Raw genomic sequence first — 14,748 nt, 5'->3', positions numbered from 1 at the left:
ATCACTAGCTATAATGGAGCATTATGCACATGGAGCCATGAGTCAGACAATGTCTGAGTGACAGGCATGTATGACAGTGAAATCCCAAGACATTCTTACCTGGTAGTACAGTCAGTCTTGACTGAATAGCCACAATACTCTATGACATTCAGGACAAAACTGTCTAATGGCACACTTCTGAGTGTTATCCCAAGCTGGGTAATACATGACTGTACTCTGGTCTCAAAATTGTTCAGAAAGCAATGTGTGTGGGAGGAAGATGAGAAAACAAATGACAAAACCCTAAACTGGAGAATCTGGGCTAGAGAAGGCTGAAGTTCTCTTCCTGCAACTCTTCTGTAGGCATGATATCACTTCAAAATCACAAAGAGATCAATCAAAAATAACAAACACGTAAAATCTCTCTCTCTCTCTCTCTCTCTCTCTCTCTCTCTCTCTCTCTCTCTCTCTCTCTCTCTCTCTCTCTCTCTCTACTGTTTAGAAATAAGATGGTCCTCATCAGGTCAAGTTTCTCAGTCTCTTTCATTCTCTCTCAGTGTCTTTAGTTTCTCTCTCTCCCAGACTCACTTTCTCAGTCTCTCAGTCTCTCTCTTAGTCTCTCAGTTTCTGTCTCTCTCAGTCTCTCTCCTATGAAAGCGTAAAGTTGCAAACCACAAGCAAGCGGAGAATTGAATAAAATAAAATTTTAATTATCTTCCAAGTTAGAGAGTCCTTTCTTAAATAAGTTTTCATATAAAGTCAAGCCTTTCCGGCTTAAGGATGGCTTTACAATCCTAAGGGATTCTCTGAAGTGCTCTTGCCTCACTGTGGCTGCTTCCAGTCCGTCCTCTTGCAGAGCAAACAAGGCAGCCTGGTGACAGAGACAAGCAAGAGGGAACAGTTAATTTGCTTCATTTTAAAACTAACAGTAACATCAACATTGCAATCTGGTTGTAAATCTTTAGTCTCACACAAAGCAGTTCAATACATCAAAAATATTATGCTAATACCCTGAAAACCTGTGCTCCACAAAATTTGAAAATTTAAAGGAAATGGACAATTTCCTGGATAGATACCACTTACCAAAATTAAATCAAGAACAGATAAGCAATTTAAATAGACCTATAAATCCTAATGAAATAGAAGCAGTCATCAAAAGTATTCAAACCAAAAAAAAGCCCAGGCCCAGATGGTTTCAGTGCAGAATTCTACCAGAAATTCAAAGACCTAATTCCAGTACTCCTCAAAGTGTTCCACATAATAGAAGCTGAAGGTTCGTTGCCAAACTCTTTTTACAAGGCTACAATTACCTTAGTACCCAAGCCACACAAAGACAAAACTAAGAAAGAGAACTTCAGACTAATATCCCTCACGAACATTGATGCAAAAATACTCAATAAAATACTAGCAAATCTTGCTGGGTGGTGGTAGCGCACGCCTTTAATCCCAGCACTCGGGAGGCAGAGGCAGGTGGATCTCTGTGAGTTCAAGGCCAGCCTGATCTACAAGAGCTAGTTCCAGGACAGCCTCCAAAGCAATATAGAGAAACCCTGTCTTGAAAAACCAAAAACAAAAACTAGCAAATCTCGAATCCAAGAACACATCCGAAAAATCATCCACCATGATCAAGTAGGCTTCATCTCAAGGATGTAGGGTTCAACATATGAAAATCTATCAATGTAATCCACCATATAAACAAACTGCAAAATAAAAATCATATGATCATCTCACTTGATGCTGAAAACGTCTTTGACAAAATTCAATACCCCTTCATGATAAAGGTCCCAGAAAGATCAGGGATAACAGAAACATACCTGAACATAATAAAAGCAATATATAGTAAACCAACAGCCAACATCAAACTAAATGGAGAGAAATTCAACACGATTCCTCTAAAATCAGGAACAAGACAAGGCTGTCCACTCTCTCCATATCTCTTAAATATTGTACTTGAAGTTATAGCTAGAGCAATAAGACAACAAAAGGAGATCTAGGGGATACAAACTGGAAAGGAAGAAGTCAAACTTTCTCTATTTGCAGATGATATGATAGTTTACATAAGTGACTCGAAAAACTCTACAAGGGAACTCCTACAGCTGATAAACACCTTCAGTAAAGTGACAGGATACAAGATTAACTCAAAAAAACAGTAGCCCTACTATATACAGACGATAAATGGGCTGAGAAAGAAATCAATAGCCACAAACAGCATAAAATATCAAGGGGTAACGCTAACCAAACAAGTGAAAGATCTATATAGCAAGAACACTGAGTCTTTACAGAAAGATATTAAAGGAGATACCAGAAAATGGAAAGATCTCCCATGCTCTTGGATATGTACTCACTCATATATGGATTTTAGACACAAAGCAAAGATTACCAGACTACAAAACAAGGAGGACCCTAAGAGAGACATACATGGTCCCCTGGAGAAGGGGAAAAGGACAAGATCTCCTGAGCCAATTGGGAGCATGGGGGGGGGTGGGTGTTAGGAGAAAGAGAAGAGAAGAGTAGGGGAGAGGAAGACATGAGAGAACAGGAAGATCGAGTCAGGTGAAGAACAGAGGAGAGCAAGAAAAGAGATGCCAAAACAGAGGGAGCCACTATAGGTTTAAAGAGAAATATGGCACTAGGGAAATGTCCAGAGATCTACAAGCATGACCCCAACTAAGAATCTAAGCAATAGTGGAGATTGATGACTACCTTAAATGCCATCCTAGAGCCTTTATCCAGTAGCTGATGGAAGCAGAAGCTAACACTGAGCTGAACTCCTAGAATCCAGTTGCAGAAAGGGAGGAGTGATGAGCAAAGGGGTCAAGACCAGGCTGGGGAAACCCACAGAAACAGCTGATCTGAACAAGGGGGAGCTCATGGACCCCAGACTGATAGAGGGTTACTCTTGTAGCCTAGACACACCAGAGAGGGCCTAAGACCTGCTCCAAATGTTGTGACAGACTTTGAAGATCCCCCATGGAAGGCCTCACCCTCCATGGGGAGCAGAAAGGGGATGGGATAGGGGTTGTTGAGGGGCAAGGGAGGAGGGGAGGGAGAGGGAACTGTCATTGACATGTAAAACAAGCTTGTTTCTAATTTAAATATTACACTAAAAGTTAAGGTGACTAAAAATCCACCCTAGACCATAGTTTTTTGTACATTAAAAATCTAGCCTTAAGTGGGCAATCTGCAGTTTAGTATACACACCCTGAGTTCACATACAGTTTAAGATGAAGAATCTTGACCCAAAGATAGGAAAGTTTACACAGCACTTCTTGTAAAAGAAAGGGATGACATGTTTTATGGCCCAGCAGTTTTCCAAGATGCAGTTCCATGCTCCCATCACAGATAAATTTCATGGCAGAGTGCAGAAACTCAAAACTCAAAAGCTCCTAGGTGCCTCCAATGTAGGAGTGGGCAGCGTGATGACCTTTGGGGGGCAGCAGGGGACAGAGGGTAGGAAGGACCTAAGGAAGATTCTGGAATACCAACAATGTCTTCCTGACACAAGTGGCAGTTATAAAAGTGTGGTCACTTTACAGTTATTCGATATTATATCCTTAAAATCTATGCATTCTTCTGAATTTTATATTTAGTAAAGTTTACAGAAAAAGAAAACCTATAATGACTCCTGCCTCAAAATGAAACAGTACACACTTACTTCTTTGCAGAGGTTTCGAAGATCAGCTCCAGAGAAAAGACACGTTTCTGCTGCTAGCTTTTCTAATGAAACATCAGGCCCTATTGGCATGTTGTTTGTACAGACCTTTAAAATAGAAAGCCTCCCCTAGAACAAAACCAAAGACAAAATATTGACAATCCTTAACATTTATGTCAACCCTGACATGTTAAACATTTTAAGTTCAAAAATTATTTTTAGCATATTACAAAATGTGTATGTATGGTATGTGGTGTAGTATGTGTATTTGTGTATGTGTGGTACATCTGTGTGTGTGGTGTATTTGTGTATGTGGTGTGTGTTTATGTGTGTGTATTCATATTCAATCAATTAAAATCACTCTTGCTTCTGAAAAAGAGATCAAGTCATCAGTGGTCCACACGGCAATGGTAAAACAAGTATTTTCATAATTAATTTTTGAAGTAGCCAATCATAACCACTTCTTATGAGAAAAGATGACTTTCTTTTGGAAACAAATAGTGCTATCAGAACAGTTTTAGAGACAAACACATATAGAAGCATCAGGCATTTACTTAAACAAACAAACAAAAACCTCTAGAAACTTGGTAAAAGCCCAAGGAGGGAAAAATTCATTCTTGGAGCCCTTCACCACTGTCAGTTGCTCTGGGTGTTTAAAAGTAAGGATTTCCTGACTGAGCACGCTGCAGTCCCTGCAGACCCAGACACTGCCAAATCCCTTTCAGCACCTCCTCCACCCCAATGCCCGTAACACCCAGTGCCCCCAGCACTGCTGAGACACTGGAGTCACCTTCAGGCATGGTTCCTGAGGGCATGGACAGGCAAAGATGTGACCTCACGAGGAGCCATCAAGCAGAGAAGGAGACCAGCATGCAACAGTGGGAGCAGAGCGAAGGGTCCGCCTGCACCCAGTCTGAATTCAGGCAGACGTGCTCCCAGGCAGGCAGGGATGCACGCCGAGTGCAGTGGTTACCTCTTGATCAGGAGGGGGGACATAGATCATCTTATCCAATCTTCCAGGTCGTAACAAGGCATCATCTAAAACATCAGGCCTATTTGTTGCCACAACAATCATGACATTCCGATTAAGAATTTCTTGGTATTCTGAGGGAAAGCATATAATACAAAGTAATGTCAACAAACCGTTACTTAATAAAATCCTATCAAGTAAGTCACACATGACAATGTGCTGTTTGAATGGGGACACCCTTTCTTGCAGCCAGGATGCTTACTTGCCATCCCAGCTACCTTCTTGGTACCAAGCCACCCTACAAACAACTCATTAATCAAAGAGCTTCCTGTGTGTATAAAAGGACCGGCTAGCTCTGACAGGCGTTTCTCCATGTGAGAACTGACGAAAGAAAAGCCAGATGGAAAAACATCTGGCTGGTGCCCAAATCCACTCAGGCACCCAATGAATGACAACTATAAAAGGATGCTTACAAAGGAAGAATGCTTGACTAATGGGGGCATGTATAGTTGTGGAAAGTCTAGCTTTCAATACTCCCAAAGATGGAAATTTACTTTTCATTTCTCTTCCCAGAGGCAGATACAATGACAATTAACCTGAGCTGCAGTTATACAAACCCTGGATGAGAAGAAGATGTGTTTCTGTTTGAGGTGGGTTCTCATGTACCCCCAGCTGTACCAAAACTCCTTACTCAACAAAAAGGACCTTAAATTTCTGCTCCCCTGCTCACACCTCCCAGGACTGGGTTTCCCAGCCATTACTAGCACACTTGGCTTTGCATGGTGCTGGGATAGCACCCAGGGTTCGTTCAGACCAGGCAGCCACTCTACCACTGAACTACACACGACCCCCAGCTCAAGAGAAGAAACAGTTAAAAGCAAGACATGGCAAAGGCCTAAAATCAAAGTCATCACTGAGTTGAATAATCGAAGTGATTCTCCAGTGTTTACCCCTCAAAGCAGCAAGTTTCCCATCACGCGAAAGGGCTGCTGCACAAGGACTCCCTGCATCCTGACATCAGGTTATCGTGGGTCCCTTCTAATTACAGTGTGTTTTATCTCTGCTGAGAGGTTAAAATGCTCTTTATGTGGAGTAATTTTTAAAAATGGGCAACAAAAACAAAAAAATCAGAAATGACCTGCTCAGGACAACAAGAAACTCTCTATCTGAAGAAGGGGCTCACAGAGGCAGAGGACTCCAAGACATACTTGCTTTCAGCTACCGAAGTTACTCAAGTACTAGTTTGTTTTGTAATCAAAAAAGGGGACATCCTTCTTCAGGAATATACACATGAGAATAAATTCCCCTCTCCATTCAGTAAGATACATATCACATCTAAGATAACTATAAAACTTTTCACTTTTTCTGCCCAAATCACAATTTTTATCAGTCCTAAAAAGTCCCAAGAATTCAAGTGAAATCGTATAAACCCCGTGTAAGATTAATTCAGCCTGGGAAATGCAGCTGTGCAGGAATGCTATTTAATTCTGGCCTGGAATTATGGTGCATTCTGGGTAATGAACAATGCTTCGTGTTTCGGTCTCCTGGTATTTACCCTGTTGGTCTGATTTCCTCCCTCTTCTCTCTACCGTCCTAACTCCCACACCATCGAGTTCATTCAGCAGAACTGAAAGAACTCGCTCCCGAGCATCACATCCCAAGGTGCCGACTGAGCGAGACCCCAAGACTGAGTCAATCTCATCCAAAAACACAAGCGCTGGAGTATTGGCTCTTGCTTGTCGAAATACCTTAGTGAGGGAAAAAAAACATAACGTCACACGCCATTCCGGTGACTATTTTCGTTTTGCTATTTGCAATCATTAAAACAGAAAAATGAAGATTCTAAGTGCTTAAGAACTAGGGAATTAGTAAACAAAACGAAGGCCAATGATAAAGAGTGGTTAAAAAGTTGTCTTCTTAAAAGATATTTGCCGGGCAGTGGTGGCGCACGCCTTTAATCCCAGCACTCGGGAGGCAGAGGCAGGCGGATCTCTGTGAGTTCGAGGCCGGGCTGGACTGACAGCCTCCAAAACAATACAGAGAAACCCTGTCTCGTAAAACCAAAAAAAAAAAAAAAAAAAAAAAAAGATATTTAACATGGAATTTAAGAAGTGATGTTTTCTTTTAAAACAGGGTTTCATTACATAGCCTAGGCTGGCCTGGAACTCACAGAAATCTGCCTGTCCCTGAGTGCTAGAATTAAAGGAATATGCCACCACACCCACCTAATGACAAATGTTTAGCTTTAAAAACCAAGATACAGGGACTGGAGAGATAACTCGGGGTTAAGAGTGCTCACTACTCTTGCGAAGGCCCTGAGTTCAGTTGCTAGTACCCACTCATAATCCCTTGCTCCAGCTCCAGGGGACCCAGCCTCCTCTTCTGGTCTGTGTGAGCACTTGCACACAAGTATGTGAGCACCTTTTTAAAAGTGTGTGAGCAACTGCACATGCCACACATGGACATACACGTAATGATTTTCAAAAATTAAAAATTAAATAAAAAATAATAAAACTGGAGAAAGATAAAAGCTCACCTAGGCCTTACCAAAATCAGAGAGGAAACTCACAAACAGTAGTAATAGGTGGAAGGAAGGATCCATTACGGGTTAAGAGGGCCCTTGTTTTAAACGTAAGCATATATAACTTTTACAACTAGGGGAAAAAAACAACACGTAAAAAGAAACAAACCTGAGACAGGACTTTTTCTGAATCTCCGACATAGGGTGAAAAGAGGTCGGCTCCACTCACCGACACAAAAGAGCAGTGACAGCTTGTAGCCAGGGCCCTCACCAGACTGGTTTTGGCACACCCAGGGGGGCCATAGAGGAGAAGGCCCTTTGGCTGCTTCAGACCCATCCGAGCAAATTCCTGAGGGAACTTCAGAGGCCACTCAACACACTGTAAGAGGCAAGAAGACAGAGATGTTAGTGTACAAGGCACATGCCAAATCCCTCCCTTGGGTTACCACGCTACTCCTGAATGTTCTCCCAGCAGTTCTTTTTAAACTTTTAGTTATCTTTTAACTTGTGTGTGTGTGGCATTTTGCCTACATGTATGTTTGTGCACCAGGTGCATGCCTGGCCCCTGCAGAGGTCTCAAGAAGTCACTGGTTCCTCTAGAACTGGAGTTAAGGATGGTTGTGAGTCACAATATGGTATTGGGAACTGAATCCAGTCCTCTACAAGAGCAACAAATGCTCTTAACTGCTGAGCCATCTCTCCAGGCCTGTGTGGCTTGTTCTCTATCTCTCAGCCTTAGCTCAAATTACTGCTCGGAGAAGTCTTCCCCAAGGACCCTGGGCAGAAGTGAGACCCCTTCTCCCAGCCACAGCCTGTCCTGCCTTCCACCTTACTCAGAACATTTATAGTTCATTACTGTTCTTTCTCCACGTTGGGTTGGTCACTCTGCTCTTGCTACAAAATCAGCAGAGTTCATGCCTAAATCCTTAATACCCAGAATAATACTTGCCTGAAGCAGGCACTTAATAAATGTTACTGAACAGCGAAGTAACCCTAAACATCTCAAAATCAAACAGCCTTATGATCATTTTACAGACTCAGAAACTCCCTAAGAGTTACTGTGACCCTTACTACTAGTAATGAGTGTCCAACCTACTGCTGGTGAGGTGACAGAGCCAACAGTGGCCTCAAGAAAGAAAGAGAAGAGGGGAAGTTGGTAGGCTTGTTCCCAGGGAAACAGACCTTTAAGCTAACAACCAGGCCAAAACAGGCACTCCAAGGAGAAGGGAGACAACTGAATCAATCGACTGCCCCAGCAGTGAGCAGAGGCAATGGAGGTGAAGTGGAGACCATGGGCTCTGCAAGTTCCAACTGACAGTGCAGAAATATGTGGAACACTCTGGAAGGAGAGGAAACTGAGGCAGGGAGATCAGTCTGGTCAGAGATCTCTCCTCTCACAATGAATGATTCATGCCACAAAATTTTTAAGGCTGGGCTGAGCGTTGGTGGCACATGCCTTTAATCCTAGCACTGGGGAGGCAGGGGCAGGCAGATCTCTGTGAGTTCGAGGCCAGCCTGGTCTACAGAGTGAGTGCCAGGACAGGCTCCAAACAATACAGAGAAACCCTGTCTCGAAAAACCAAAAAAGAAAAAGTTAAGGCCTGATGTATCACAGGCAACGAAGACAGCAAGGCAGACAGGTCACATAAGGAACTGCATTTCACAAAGCCCTGGTACCACACTTCAGACAGGGAACTGAAGGCTGACTGCATTTACCTGACAGGGAATCTCAGGTGTGGAAATGGCATTGATTAGCTAGACTCTACTTTTTGTTTTGTTGAGACGGGGTCTCACTATGTAGTCCTAGCTATCCTAGAACTTACTATGTAGCCAAAGGTGGCCTCTAACTCACAGAGATCCAACTCCTCTGCCTCCCGAGTGCTGGGATATGCCCTATGCCTGACATTAACTGGACCCTGGACATGACATGTTGACAACCCTGTGGTTATCTAGCAGACAGCTAAGGAGTCCTGATGACATCAAGAAAAATTTACTCAAGACTTTTCAAAGGACAGCTAAGAATAATCTTAGACACTGTGACAATCACCTTACACTGCTGAAAGGATGTCTGGTCTGAGAGATGGCTCAGAGGTTAAGAGGTTAAGAGCACATGTTACTCTTGCAAAGGTCCTAGGTTTGGTTCTTAGAATCCACATGGTGGCTCACAACCATGCATAACTCCAATCCCAGGGCATCTGACACTCTCTTCTGACTGCCATAGGCAGTGGGCACGCATGTGGTGCCCATACATGTGTGTGTGTGTATGTATATATACATATATGCAGCCAAAATACTAATATGCATAAAATGAAAATAATTTTAAAGAAAGATGTTCATGAGTCTCTTAGGGCACCAACATTTCAGGGAAGGGAGAAAAGAGCCCAGAAAGTTGAGAAAGTGCCACAGCCAGGTTAACAGAACACAACAAAGGAGTGTGACTGATATCTCTCAGGCATTAATACTGTGACCGAGAAACGAGACAAGTCCCTGAGAAAGGCTCTGCACAGCTTCAAACCCCAGCACCCAGGAAGACTAGCACAGCATCTGTATATAACCTACATCCATTTGTTGCAAATTAGCTCTATCACTTACAATACCCAAATAATGTAAATGCCATGTACACAGTTGGATCTGTTCAGTAGATAACAGTATTCTGGACAGCTGGTTGAATCTATAGATGCAGAACCAAGGACGCACGGGCCAAATGCATTTACCTGCTCTTGACTATAGTAGTGGCAAATGAATGGCTGTGACAGCCTGCACGTCGCAAAATTAAAGCATTAGTATCCAGCTTATCACAGGAATTCTGTTGACCTGTGCTCTAGATTATCACGAACTCTTTAAAACAAAATTCTAAGAGAGGGTTAAGATGGGGAAGCACAAAAACAGGTTTTGATGTCTACAGGTGTCTAGTCAAATAAAGACTACACCACATGAGCAGGAATTTGGGTAAGATGGCACATGCCATTTGATTATGTCATTTTCATTATAGACACAGAATGCTACCATGGGATTCAACAGTGCCAACAGTAACTGTTACCTGCTTTAACTTCAGCTTTACATCTTCAAGTCCCCCTATCTGCTCCCAGGCAACAGGCTTGATGTCCATCAGTCCAATAGAACTTCGAAATGATGAGGGCTGAATCTTTTTCAAAGCATCAAGAAAGTCTGTTTCTTCAATCGTAGGAGCGTCTTGGTTCTGAAGAAATACACCCCCAAAAGCCAAAAATCAGGTAGGCTTTTTCTATAGTATATAAGCATAAGGAACTAAAACAAGACAAAACAAACAAAAACCTCTTTTGAACATACAAATCTAATTACCCTACTCTCAAGTTAAAGCATCTCAGTCAATCATTTCATCAAAGTGGAAGCACTGAGCTCAGGAGGTCACAGGTTTACAGCTGTTAATGGACTGTCCTCTATTGAAACCAGAGCCCCTCCTGCTTCTTCAGTACAGGAAGCCGTTCTCCCCCAGGACACTAACAAAGCTTTAAGCTTGCAAGGGTGTGACAGGAAGAAATTGCACTCAACATTGTGTTAATTAAATTTCCTCAATTCGGAGTGAAATAAAGGAAATAACAATTAGAAAGTCATTCTATAAAAACTATCCTGAGTAAGAACACTTGACGAGAGGACATCTTCACAATTCAAAGTGTCTCCTTGCACAATAGCTCTGTGGAGGAACCAGACACTGCACTGGTAGCTATTCAGTTGGTGACACCAATAGGCATCTGAGGGGTATTGTGCCTCCACATGGTGAAGACACAATCCTGACTATGTGCTGTTCCCACCAGGGATGTATACCTGGAATCTGACCATTCACAAAACAACTAACCTGAATCACATGTCAAAGTCACAAATCTCATATTAAAAAAAAATTCTCAAGCAGCCCCTATAAAATAAAAAACATGCACATACACAAATAGGCATTTGAGTGCATGTCCACATGCACGCACACATACAGACAGACACACACACACAATGGACAAGAGAGAATATAATGTTAATTTAGTAAAATGTTAAAAATTATGAATTTGGATAAAGGGTCTAGCTAAAGTTCTTTATTTTGCAACTTTCCAATAAAATCAAAATGATTTAAAAAATAGTTAAAAAAAAAGAACTTAAAAACAGACTCATGTTTCTGGGTGTTTTACTGCCCAGGGCCTGTCCATACTTTTCTCTCAGGTTGCTGCTCTTAACTGTCTTTAAATGTTCCTTCCCTATGAAGGAAATGGGCTGAAAGCCCTTCCCCTAGTCTTAAGTTTGCAAGTTCGCTTGTCTGGCCATCTCCAAACGCAAGCCACATCCTCACTGGCTTTCTGCTATACTCAAAGGTCAACTTCCTGCTAACAGGTATTACTTTACGATTTTCTTGAACATTCCAGTGAAGCGCAATTTTGGGTAGCTAAAAGCTCCCAGATTCATTTCCATTTTCCTGTATTGTTATTAAGTAATTTGCCTTCATATCAAATTCTAAGTGTTGGGTTGTCTACAAATTCTCATTTTCAACTATTTGATGCCATTTCTATAAGACCATGAAAGTGGACACTTATGGTAGACCTACTCTGAACAGTATTATCTAAGAACGTTAGCATCTGTCATCTCTAGGGTGATGTTTTAGGCAAGGCTCACTTTCTTTATACTGTTGTCCTGGTAAGTTTCAGGCATGTGTTTGATGGGGATACATTCTGGCAAACTTTCATCTGCTGATTTTGTCACTGTTGAGCATTTGCCCTACTGTTGATGAAAAGACTTGGGGGACACATCACCACCATTTTCTGTTTTGTTTCTTTGCTTCACTGGCTTTCGATATTAGACCCTGGGCACCAGATACTAATTAATTTAGAAATAATGTCAACTAGCATTTGAAAATTCCATTTTAAGGACACTTGTACACTCACTATTTCACTTGACTCTCCTCATCCTTGGGGATATAAATTCTTCTCTCTCCTATATTTATTAAACCATGTTCCTAATTCCTTAATTGGACTATTTCAGAAAAACTTCAATGGATTACTTGTCTGCCCTGGTACAAACAGAGCCCCTCACCTGCCTAGTGGGAGAAAAGATAAGCCAGTACCTTCCCAGATGTCTCTGTTCCTTCTTCCTGCCACTTCCCCTGGGTTGTTTCTGAACTCAGCCATCACCTGTGGTTACTAGACTTAGGGAGGTAGGCCCCTCCTCAAGCAGCAGTGAGCTGGTTGATCCACCTAAGCCAGAGATGCCTAAGATCAAGCCTGGAACATTAAAGCATCTGAATTCAAACCTGTCAGATTCTCCTGCAGGACACCATCTTTCGCAGCTGCTCCCAGTTCTAGCACTAGGGAGTTACTGTGGCGGTGAGGAAAATTCACTGAAGAGACCTCCTGAAGACTTAGCCATTTCCTCATCTTCAAACATATGTTTACATGGCATTGAGATGTAAATATATATGATAAATTTGTATACATGATGTATGTTCAAACACACACACACAAACAGTTGTGGAGACTACCAACCATGCCAAGGAAGGTACTTACCACTTCTTTTAACCCCCAAATTAAGTTGTCCTATTACCAGGGTTAGGGTTAGATGAACATAGCTGGTCATAAGTCAACACTTCTTACCTCCTCATGCTTAAGAAGGGCACACATGGCAGCCTCCCTACAGAGTGCTGTCAGGTCAGCACCAACATAGCCAACTGTCATTTCTGCCAGGAGCCCTAAATCAATATGACTGGAGATGGGCATCTTTGAAGTAATCACTTGCAGAATTGCCTCTCTTTGCTTAAGTGTGGGAGTCCCAATGACAACCTACAGGCAAAGCAAAAATAGAAAAATCTTTCTTTAAAAGCATCCTCATAAATACATACAGTCATTCAGCAAGCCCATCCTCATAAATACATACAGTCATTCAGCAAGCCATTCTGGAACTTGTAGTATGAACTTTTAGGCACACCTTAGATTCTGAATATAAGAAAATACTAATTGCTTAATGGAGCAAGAGGCCCGAAAAAGGCAGTACTGAATATTCAACTTTCTTGACAACCCAGGAAGTCAACTGTAGTTAGGAAGCTGGTATCCTGACAAGGAATGAATAAAAATACATTTAGGGGCTAATGCCTGTGTTTATTTGCCTTTCCCTCCTTCTCTTACTGTGACTAAACTCTCTTTCCAAAGCCATTTCAGATCAATATGATTGCAACAGGCTTAGTTACCTTAATACTTAACATTATTATTATTCACTTTCATGACCTGCACAACAAAGCTAATGACCATTCTGCTTCCCAGAATGATATGACTCTAGATAATCAGGTTCTGGTACAAAAGTCCCAAGAGATCTACAATTCCTGCCAGACCCAGCTATACGAAAGGGTGAGCTTCAGGGACCAGGGGCTCTAACCAGGGCTGGCTATTTACCTCTCGGTCAAACCTCCCGGGCCTGCGCAGCGCTGGATCTAACTCGTCTGGCCGGTTGGTGGCTCCCACAACTACAACCTCCCGGTCCCCGTGGATGCCGTCCAGCAGCGTCAGCACCTGGGCAACCACGCGGCTCTCGGGGACTCGCCCCCGGCCGCCTCTGCGGGGACACAGGGCGTCCACCTCGTCCAGGAAGAGGAGGCTGGGCCCGCGGCTGGCCAGCTCCCGGGCGCGCTGGAAGACACGCCGCACGTTCTCCTCGGTTTCCCCGGGCCGGGCGCCCTGCAGCGCTGGGGCGCTCACCGCCAGCAGCTCCGCGCCCGCCTCGCGCGCCACGGACCGCACCAGCTGGGTCTTGCCCACTCCCGGGGGTCCCGCCAGAAGCACCCCGCGGGGCACCGCCAGCCCAAGCGCGGCTAGGGCGAGCGGGTAGCGCAGCGGCAGGCGGAGCAGCTCCCGCAGGGTGTCGGCCGTCTCCGACAGGCCCCCAAGGGCCACCTCCCCCGGAGGCTCGACCTGTGGCGGCGGCCGGTCGCCGAGCGTGATGCAGGTGCGCGGTGTGACCAACCCGGCGGGCTCAGGGTCCGGTGTCCCGCCCACCACGTGCAGCGCCGCTACTGGGCCCGGAACGCCCGGCGGGGCGGCCACCACGTGTCCCCGAGACACCGGCCGGTTGCGAAGCAGCTCGTGCGCCACCTCCAGCACCGCAGCGGGGTTCGGGGCTCCCGCCTGCGGTCGCAGCACCGGCCACACCGCTAGGCGCCGCAGGGGCGGACAGGGCACCGGCTGCAAACTGTCCAGACTGATCCTCCCCGTCGCCGCCGCCGCAGCGGCTCCAGGGCTCGCGCACTGTGGGTCCAGCTGCACAAAGCCGTCCGCCCCGTCGCGCCGGGGCCAAGCCGTGCAGAGGCAGCAGCCGCCGGCGGGCAACGAGATCCTCAGCGGCGAGCCCAGGCGCGCGCCCAGGCTGCGGAGGGCGGCCGGTCCCAGGCGACAGCGCTGGGTGTCCCGGTCCCGGGGATCCACCGGCAGCAGCTTCAGAAACTGTTCGTCAGGGAAGGGCCCGGAGTCTGGAGCCATGACCTGGAGAGCCGCGCCGGGGACAGCCCGGCAGCAATCCTACCGGGCTGCCGGATGCAGGCGGCGCGCAAGCGCCGTGAAAGACCAAGCGTCTGATTGACGGCCGAAAGGGCTTATGGGAAAATGAGAAGGCTGGGTCTCCGAAAAC

General features: G+C 44.7%; 1 protein-coding gene across 2 annotated transcripts; it reads right to left on the bottom strand.

Annotated features, from left to right (window-relative positions):
* Positions 1-668: 668 nt before the first annotated feature.
* Positions 669-14,671, bottom strand: Spata5l1 (spermatogenesis associated 5 like 1). 2 transcript variants are annotated; one of them, XM_040746193.1, is made up of 8 exons: positions 13,521-14,671; positions 12,729-12,914; positions 10,163-10,321; positions 7,352-7,501; positions 6,157-6,349; positions 4,605-4,735; positions 3,635-3,760; positions 669-850 (listed from the first exon to the last, which is right to left on the bottom strand). In XM_040746193.1, the coding sequence occupies exons 1-8, from the start codon at positions 14,598-14,600 to the stop codon at positions 686-688; spliced, it is 2,190 nt and encodes a 729-aa protein (XP_040602127.1). In that variant the 5' UTR covers positions 14,601-14,671; the 3' UTR covers positions 669-685. The 2 variants fall into 2 exon arrangements, with proteins under 2 accessions (XP_040602127.1, XP_040602126.1); XM_040746192.1 differs by having other exon boundaries at positions 7,292-7,501; positions 13,521-14,670.
* Positions 14,672-14,748: the final 77 nt, after the last annotated feature.

Source organism: Mesocricetus auratus, unplaced genomic scaffold (assembly GCF_017639785.1).
Source record: "Mesocricetus auratus isolate SY011 unplaced genomic scaffold, BCM_Maur_2.0 Super-Scaffold_100004, whole genome shotgun sequence".
NCBI classification, from domain to species: Eukaryota; Metazoa; Chordata; class Mammalia; order Rodentia; family Cricetidae; genus Mesocricetus; species Mesocricetus auratus.
Note: the sequence above shows the minus strand (reverse complement) of the source record. Positions and strands in the feature narration are given on the sequence as shown.

What these genes read in the sequence shown, in the direction of transcription:
- Spata5l1 (XM_040746192.1), bottom strand. Translation starts at nt 14,600, where the DNA reads ATGGCTCCAGACTCCGGGCCCTTCCCTGACGAACAGTTTCTGAAGCTG. An exon ending in TAAAGCTGAAGTTAAAGCAG is followed by an intron (nt 7,502 to 10,162) that starts GTAACAGTTACT and finishes TGCCTCTTACAG; the next exon opens with TGTGTTGAGTGGCCTCTGAA. An exon ending in TCCCCCCTCCTGATCAAGAG is followed by an intron (nt 3,761 to 4,604) that starts GTAACCACTGCA and finishes GTTTTGTTCTAG; the next exon opens with GGGAGGCTTTCTATTTTAAA.